Consider the following 9,405-nt stretch of genomic DNA (forward strand, 5'->3'; position numbering starts at 1 on the left):
CTAATTAGAAAAAGAGAATTGCTAGAAAGAGTGTTGATTATTCTTGGATTAGGGGAGATCTGTTTTGCAGTGGACCTAATTTGATTATTCGCAAGTGTGTTCAGGAGGACGAGATCTATGATATTCTAAGAGATTATCACGATGAACCATGCGAAGGGAACTTTGCAGATAAGCAGACAGCTTACAAGATCTTTCGCTCAGGTTACTATTCGCTGAATACTTTCAAAGATGCAAAGGAATATGTTTGGAAGTGTAACAGCTGCTAGAGAATGGGATGACCTGTACAATCAGATGAGGTAACTTTGCAGCCATAGGTTCTTATAGAACCTTTTGAGAGGTGGGCTCTTGATTTTTCAGGTCCCATCAACCCCATGTCCAAAGGTAAGAAATACATTTTAGTTTGCACTGATTATGTTATGAAATGGGTGGAGGCAAAAGCACTACCTAGAGCAATGGAGAAAATAGTGGTAGACTTTCTTTTTTCTAATATTTTTGTAAGATTTGGGGTACCTTGTGAGATATTTACTGATCAAGGTACTCAGTTTGTGTCAAAGCTTATGTAGGGAATTTTGTAGAAATATCAGACTACCCACCAGAAGTCTAGTCCTTATCATCCACAGGCCAATGGGTAGGTGGAATCAACAAAAAAAGTGTTGGAAACAATCCTTACCAAGACAATGTAGTTACATAAGAAGGATTGGGCTGACCAACTTATTGAAGCATTGTGGGCCTACTGCATTACTTGGAGAAACACCACTGGTTTCTCTCATTATGAACTAGTGTACGGAAAACAAGTATTATTGTTCATTGAATTTCATATCAGAACTTTTAAAATGGCAGCAGATTTGGGTATGGATCTTGATGAAGCTCAACAGCAAAGAATCCCGCAACTCAATGAGTTGGATGAGATCAAGCAAGATGCTTTTCAGCATACTAACTTCATTCAACAAAAAAGGGCTAAATGGCATGACAGATACATTAAGAAGAAGAAGTTTAAAGAGGGAGACTGGGCAATGTTGTATGATTTGAAATTCAAGAACTTTAAAGGGAAATTTAATACACATTGGCTGGGTCCTTATGAGATTGAGAAAGTCTTTGATAATGGATCTGTTAGAGTTAAAACCATTGATGACAGGAGTATTACCTTCTTGGTGAATGGGCACAGACTCAAGTTATATTAGAAACCCCAACCTAAGGAGGAATTTGTGCAAGAAATTGTGAAGAAAAGAGAACTAGAGATGGTGAAGGAGGGGGTCATTCCTTCCACTATCTCTTCTTGATTCCTACTGACACAATGAGATTACCCAATCCCTGCTCATGCTTGGTAAATTATGAGAGGAATGTCTATTGGGAATAGGTTTATTCCTTTTTCTGGGCCCAATGGACTAATTACGGAAAAAGAACCCCTTGGAGTCTTCTTTTCCAAGTATTTCAAGCTCTCTAAAAATGAAATATGGTGAGCATGGACTGCCTTGGGATCGTTAAAATTATAGGTTAGTATGTTCCTTTAAATAAAATTTTGTTTTCAGATTAAATATGGTTTTCTTGTGTTGGATTGATGTGGGATTTCTTAAGGCCCTCCTTCTAACAATCTTAGCCCATTGACATCAGCAAATTATCTGGGTCCAAAATCAAAGTTGTATGATGCCTTGAGGTCTATATGAATTAATGATAGGTCACCTCACCAGCAGCAATGGAGAATCACCATGGCTTCTTGACTGCTGGATCCTATAGGGTGGTTCGACATCAGCACATTTTCACACCCAACAGGATGCATCATGGTACCTCGGCCGTCATTTTCATCAATGGTGATGGGCCTCATGTTGGTTAACAACTAACCTTAAGGGTTGGTAATCCAACAAGTTCACTACACATTCGACATCAACACCTATATTCATGTGCACTGGATTGTACACAGATGGAGGAGAACACAAAGATGGTTTGAATAATTGTCAGCCTGATTTTCTGCAGAAAGCCCAACATTTCAATTTCTTGCAGAAGAGCAGCAATCAAATTTCTGATAGAAACAAAATGAAGGTGATAATATCTAAGAGTGTGAATGAAGCACGAGTGATGTATTCATGGAATCTAACATTGAAAGATAGTGGGTCATCATTGCAAATCAAGTGCATGGCAGTCGAGGTACAAACCCGTTAGAGGTAAAAAGAGGAAACATACACAATGGCGATGAGATGATGAAGGTGAAAAGGTAAATGATGTTTCATTTTTATAATTTTCATGTCTTTTACTAATGGCTTACCTTGCAGCCACCACCGTCATATCCCAACGCATAATCATTCAGCCTTCCCTTACCATTCGCCATCCCTATACCATCATGTCACGATTACGCTGTACTTTTCAATGGTCAGGTCATGATGAAGTCATGATCATGACCATTACTTTTAAAGATCTCGTGTCTTGATATTTCTTATATCATTTCCTCACTCACTTCCTATATCTGTGCCTTGTTATTGTGTAAGTCCATCACTAGACTGTGTAACCTTCATCTCCTTCTTCTCAACTTCCAGTTATGGCTAAACTCAGAGCCCTTGTGCATTTTGAGCCACAAGGGCCAGAGATGCTTGAAGCCTACCCACGCGCTAAACATCGATTGGAAAAGGTAGGGTGGCTTCCATTTTTCATGAAATTTAGTGGCCACAACTCTGAAGTGACCAAGTTGTTTTCTCTGAACTTGGATGGGGATCGCATTCAAGTGGGGGATGTGGAGTTCAGACTGATAGAAAAATTGGTGGCATGGGCTTGTGGAATTCTACAGATGGGAGAATCTGGTTCAAGAACCAATGTTTTAATAAGAATTTATGCGTGTCATTCCTTCTCCCGGAGCATGCAAATCCGAATTTGAGTAAAGGCATCTCACAAACCTTCCTGTGGGGTAAGTATCGGGACCTCCTCTATTTCCTGCAGAAATACATCACATGGGAGGGCCGTTTCGACCTCACCTTCTTATTTCATATCCACCTTTTGGCCCATTTCTATGACAAACCCTTGAATTTTCACTACTATCTATGAATGTCTTTGATTAGGATGTCTGCAGCTGCAAAAGATAGGGCAACTACTCTGGAGGAGAATCTCTACCACCATGTTACGGGGAATAGTGTCTATGCAGAGCTGCTAATCCCACTAAGGCTGGTAGCTACCTTAGAAACAAACAAACTAAAACTACTTTCGTTTTCCTTTATGAGAGATAGAAGAATAAAGGAGACCCTCTGTCTTGCGCTTGGTTCCTTATTCGATTCCTCTCCCTTCTGATAGATCTTTTGCTACTCGTTTCCTTGTCCACCCAGCTTGACAGGGTACCTGTAGAATCAAAGTAGCATAATACTATCCAAGAACATAGATCTATTATCATAAACAATATAGGATCAGATGTACATTGACCACACAAATGCATAAAACATTAATCATACAAACATGTGGAGGAAAACTTGAATAGCTTTATTGATAATCAAGAAAGAGCCAAGAGAATTACAACCAATTGTTCTGACCCAGCATCATCCTCTCAGCAAGAAGCCCTTCTTAACCTCATGAAAAGCTTAGATCACCCAACACTATGATATTGCACCAAGAAACGAGCAGCACTTCCTTACAAGATACAAAATTCCAGCCTCTGGATCTCTGGGATGAGGGATCCATATATAGATGTTTGCAAGGGGGGTAAGTCAGCTTTTGAGATTTGATTAGTGTCTTCTCTCTGATAGTTCTTGATTCCACTTGGAGATTGATGATCTCTTACTCATCCCTGGTTGAATTCAGAGAGGCAAGTGTCATAGGAGAAGTTTCTGGAAGATTCCATGCTTCTCCACCTTGCGGATTGACCCTGCCATTTGTTCCTTCTCACCCATCGCACCCCATAGAAGGCATTTTTGACATGCATCGCACCTACTGTGTGTATTTAGGTGGGATGCAATTCACTTTGCCTATGGAGCAGGTGAAATGGTCCAGTTTTGACTAGTTCTGAGTAGTTTTTCATGGAGAACTTCTGGTAGAAGATGTAATCAGTTGACCTTGTTCTATTAGGGGTTGGAACAACACTTTTAGGGACTTAAGAGCCCTTGGTTTATTGACATTTATGAGAGGGGTTGCAGTGCCCAAAATTTCTATAACAGTTGCCCCCTAAAGCATGAGGTCGTTAATTTGTCTATGTCGGGTGAAATGCTTTATCATGAGGATCTGAAGTTCTTTCAAGCTGGAAGGAGACCTGTAATAAGATACAATACAATACATTATCTTCATACTATTTTCATGATTTAGCTGAGGCGGGCATTGCCATGCTCAGCTTTATAAATTCATTTTCATGTACATGAGACAAACAATCGTCTGAGTGTAGACTAAAGATTTTGGTAGAGCCATCATCCCTTAGATTGGATGATTATCTATGTAGCAATGATGTACATTTGATGTCTTTATTTTCCTGAATATATATCGCAGCCCGGATGGATGAAACTAGATCCGAGGTCTTCAATCTCATTCGATCTTCACTCAAAGTACAAGTCGACCCATGTGAAAGATGTTCTAGAGTCGAACATGGAAAGACATCGCCTGATTACGAGCCAATGATGTAAGTCGTTAACAGGCGCGAGAGGAATCTCTGATAATGATGATGACCCTCAAGGTACTACAGTACCATTTACGTGGTGTGAATAAAGGACTTGGCGTCGAACACCATGCAAAATATTTCGGTCGAAGGCCATTGATGTAAACCTGTTGCCAGAAATGAGAAACTTTCCATTGAGGCATGCAAGCTTCAAAGTACTGAAAGGGTTGTTCCTAGATCGACTTCTTGGATAATGAGCTGATGTCGACAAGAAGCGATCTGTCATAGGAGGGCCTTAGTGAATCCCACATCAATGACATGGAACGGAGCAAATGATTTTAATGGAGGTGAAAACGATCTGGTGATATACGGTTCAGGGTGGCGGTCATGAAAGAATGGAGCAAGAATGTATTATAGTGGGTGAGACACAGGTGAATTCTCTGAGTGACTTCTCTTGAACATATCGGTGACATTGACATGATGGATTGGTAGCATTAACCCCAAATGTGGATGGTGTGATAGAACCATGGTGATGTGAGCAGTCAATGGAACAACCCAACCCAACTCAGATGCGGAGTGAAAGTGTCATGTTCAAGAGCGACTTGCTACCAACAAAGTTTCTTCAAGCTTTCTTCCCAATTTTTCCCCAGTCATTGCTGACCAATACCTCTTTATTTTTGTCAAGATTGAGGAGGATAACATATGCTTGTTCTATAATTTTCCCTTCGAGCAAACCCATCGCTATGTTTTAACGAGCCTAGCGATAGTGAAACTCGTTCTTGTCTGTTATGGACAAGTTTGTCGCTATTAGGTTTTAATGAGTTTAACGACAAAGATAACTCGGTCCTTTTCAATTTTAGAGAGTCTGAAAAGGGACGTAAAGGAAACTCCAAAAATCCTTTTTCGTCATCTAATCCCTTAAGTCCAAAAAAGTATAAAATAATACAGAAGGGATGAATTTTCGGTACTTTTAACGAGCCGAACAAAACAAGTGCTCGATCTTTTTGTGTAATAATCCCTCAGGTCCAAAAAGATTAAAATCTAAAGGAGGGATAGCACTTCCGGTCACTTTAACGAGCTGGAGAGGCCAATGGCTCGGCAATCTTTTCACATTTTACGAGTTAGTTGAAAAGAGCTTAAAGGAGACATGTTTTTTGAAGAACGAGTGATAGATTCGGGTAGCAGCTGATTCCAGGTAAGGTTTGGAATTTTCCAATCATGGCAGTGTTACAAGGATGGCTAACAGAATCACTCTTCGCAGCTGTTCCTCAAAAGGGGTAAACAATCAAGTGGAGGTGAACGATCGGCCAATACAGAGTGGAGGTGATGATGAGAACACGACCAAGGCTTCAAAGGCTGAAGTAATACATCCACGATTGTTATTTACCGGAAATTGGTTCATTTTTTAATGAGCTTAAATGCTGGGGGAAACACTTGCTCATTTCTTATGTTTATGTTTTAACGAGCTTGAATTCCGTGTTAAAACTGCTCGATTTAACGGTCATTTCTTGACTTTACCATTAATATCTTTATTCCTTGAAAGATTCTACTGTATGCTCAATTGCTTCATCAAACTAGTTAGAAATGAACAATATATGTTTGAAAAATGAGTTAAGACACTAATATTTTACTTGAATTACATAAAAAATAATTTAAAAGTGCTTTTACCCCTGATTTTACCATTTCATTTGAACTTTGGCTTGTTGGAGCTTTGGAGGTGCTTCCGCCTTTGATTTTCACCAGCTGATTCTGGGAGATTTTGCGGACGATTTTCGGCACCATCTGGACCAGGTAGGAGCTAAATCTGAGCTCTTTCATTTCATATTTTCCATTTTGCATTCTGAGCCTGATTTCTGGTTTTTATGAGCCTCTAGGGTTTGAAAAACTCACCCTGGCTCCATCGCACCCTTTCTATATCGAAAGGTGCGTTGCATGTTGGCCTACTCACTGGAAAGTTAGCACGCAACGCACCGAGAACACTGCTGGGGGTGAAATGGGCGCAAGGAGGGAAATTTGTGCACAGATTTTAATGGAAATTTTTTGCCTGTTTTTCACCAAATCAGGATCTAATTCTTCTCTTGTTTGTTTTCAGAGATTCATTGGAGAAAAATGCCTGTTACATGGCGAGAACGTGAGCATTAAGAAGAGGACATGCTTGCTTTACATGATCCGATTACGATAAATGCACTGTGGAACTGTGGTCTGTTCAAGTTTTTCCGCATCTCTAGCCTGAGGCAACAAATCAACTTGTTGCAGTATTTGCTCAATGCCTGGGACCCTACCAGCCAGGTGTTCCAGATTAGGGGCAAATCCATCCCCTTGAATGTCGTGGACATCTATTTTTTGACTGGCTTATCGAGGCGGGGTGCCCCTATCTCCTTATCAGGTTCGGCCTGTGGAGGTAAATCTGTGAGAGATTACAATCGCAGGTATTGCAGAGAGGGATCTTAGCCGAGTAAAGATGGCAAGATCATCATCCAAGATGTCACTGACAGGTCCCTAATGTTGAGATTGCAACAAGATGATGGAGCTTAGTGAAAAGAGTCGCCTTCACTAAGTGGGCCCGCAGGCTATTTTTGGCGCAAGTCTATTTTTAGACTATGTCTATTTTTAGACATATGGATCATGTCTATGGATTGCAGGTTGCTGTTTATGGATGATTGGTCAAGTTGGAAAAAATAGATGGGCTTCTATTTTTGATCAAAGTGTGAGTGATCATAGTGTGAGTGATCAAAGTCTATTTTTAGACTGGCTGTCAAAAATAGAAAAGTCAAATATTATTGTCTCATAATAATATTTGGACTATAAACTTGATCTTATTCTCTTGGAGCACTTCAGTTTGAGCTACAGAGGTGGCACATGCAACTGTCAGAAGGAAATACGCTTTTCTTATGAGTCAGTTGAGTTGTTGCATGCATGACTTCAGTTAGAACTCAATCAGTTGAGTTTGGTGGAGTTGATTGTGGAGTTGATGGAGTTGTGTTCAGTTTGACTTGGTTAAACTAGTTGTAATTAGTATAACTGCAAATAGACTAATGATGAGTTGTTAAACTAATTATTACCTCATGATGCAACTAATGAATACATCAGTTAACTCAGTTGCATGTCAGTGCATGTTCAGTTCAACAGGGACAGGTGGTAGAGAATCAAATTGCTATCAGTTGTGACTATAGTTGTGCACCAGATCTTGCACAATCAAGGGATTGAGTATGCCAATGAGTTTGCTCACGTATTTGCCCAGTATTGTAGCCTTTGCTCATGTCCAACAAAGTGTGAGTGATTATTTTGAGGTGAAATATGAGTTTGGTGAGCCATTCTCATCAGTTCTTGAGCAGGTATTGAGCAGTGGAGGCAGGCAAGCAGTGGAATAGATTTGGAGATCAGATCTGAGCTGTATTGTGTGTAACGGGTGGAGCTGGTACTGGATTGCTTGTGATAAGCATTGTACTTTGTAATGTTACATGTTCTCAATCATTAATATACATATAGTGTGGGGTTTTTAGCAAGATGCTTTCCCCGGGTTACATACTGTGTTAATGTGTGAATGCTCTTGATGTTTTATTGTTATTGATGCTACTATATTGATGATCAACGTAGAGGAGCTTATGTATTGTGTATGTATTCTGCAATAGTACATGATCAGGATAATCTCTGTTGAATATGTGTTAAATTATTCAAAATTTCTACACCTTAGGACCATTCTGTTCACCTTTGGTAGGATGGCTAGTGGTGTGGCTCTTCATGTGGCCAACCGGTCTTATATGCAGTATGCCTTAGAACGTCTCGAACCGAAGGTGTTCAACTGGTGTGATGCAGTACTCTTTGTGATGAAAGAACAGTTGACCAAGGTGAAAAATGGAAGATTGAAGAACTTTGGATATGGTTCTATTTTGACTGCCTTCGCCTTGGAAAAGATCCCGCTGACGCAGCCGCAGTATATTTCACTTGGTTTACCTCCACCGAATGAACCACGGATGCAGAGATGGGTCGACCATATGTCCAGACATGTTGGTTAGTCTCAGATTTCTTTTTTTGATACCTTCTTTGAGTGGTTTGATCGTGAGGAGATGGTTTTCCCCGAGTATCCATATGCTGGTATGGACTTACGGGATGACCCGGATTCGGTACTGATGACTAGCGAGCAGTGGGGTGCCATTGGTAAATTCTTTGACCATTTTTCTGTTTATCGTTTCTCTTTTATAATGTCCTTGTGCTTTATTCTGTCAAGACTAATCAGAACTCATGCGCTCATGTAGATGTTGGTCCCGTTCGGCCAGTAGTACACCTGAGAGTGCCAGCTACCGCTCCAGCAGGAGAGGCTGTGGGAAGGGCTATCCTTCGCGACCTTGATGTGGTCGAGACTCTTTCAGAATTATAGGATCAAGACGAGGGCCTCACTCTCGGTATTCCAGATGTGAGGACTGATGAGCTGCCTCTGAGGTTGCAGCGACATACTACTGGCGTGCCAAGTCGATGGACTAGGCTTTTACGCATGATTGCACATGCAGTGACTTGTTATCACCAGCATCATTAGACTAGGGTGCCCCCTAGAATTTTGAGTTTTGGGTCATTTGACCAATTTTGTCTTGGTTACAGAACATTATGTGTAAACCATAAACAATTATATATATATTTTTTATTTTCGAAGTTTTATTTTGGTTAAGTTACATGATCCAAATGCAAATATTGATGAAATGCTTCTTTTTATAAATGTTTCAAATGTCTATCTAACACATAATTTGCCAATGAGTCAGTTAATGTGTTTATGTTTCTGGAAATATGCTGATATTGAATAAAATCAAATTGCCTTTCCAAAATCTTGACCCTTAGGAAGATGCGATAGATAGCTG

At 40.3% G+C, this 9,405-nt stretch overlaps 1 protein-coding gene across 1 annotated transcript; it reads left to right on the forward strand.

Annotated features, from left to right (window-relative positions):
- The first annotated feature begins 833 nt into the window (after positions 1-833).
- LOC149221406 (uncharacterized) lies at positions 834-1,181 on the forward strand. The gene has a single exon (XM_089387375.1). It carries the CDS (start codon positions 834-836, stop codon positions 1,179-1,181), a length of 348 nt encoding a protein of 115 aa, XP_089243501.1.
- Positions 1,182-9,405: the final 8,224 nt, after the last annotated feature.

The sequence above is a fragment of the Pinus tabuliformis genome, chromosome Q (assembly GCF_031772625.1).
Source record: "Pinus tabuliformis cultivar Carrire ecotype Pingquan chromosome Q, CPIR1, whole genome shotgun sequence".
NCBI lineage: Eukaryota > Viridiplantae > Streptophyta > Pinopsida > Pinales > Pinaceae > Pinus > Pinus tabuliformis.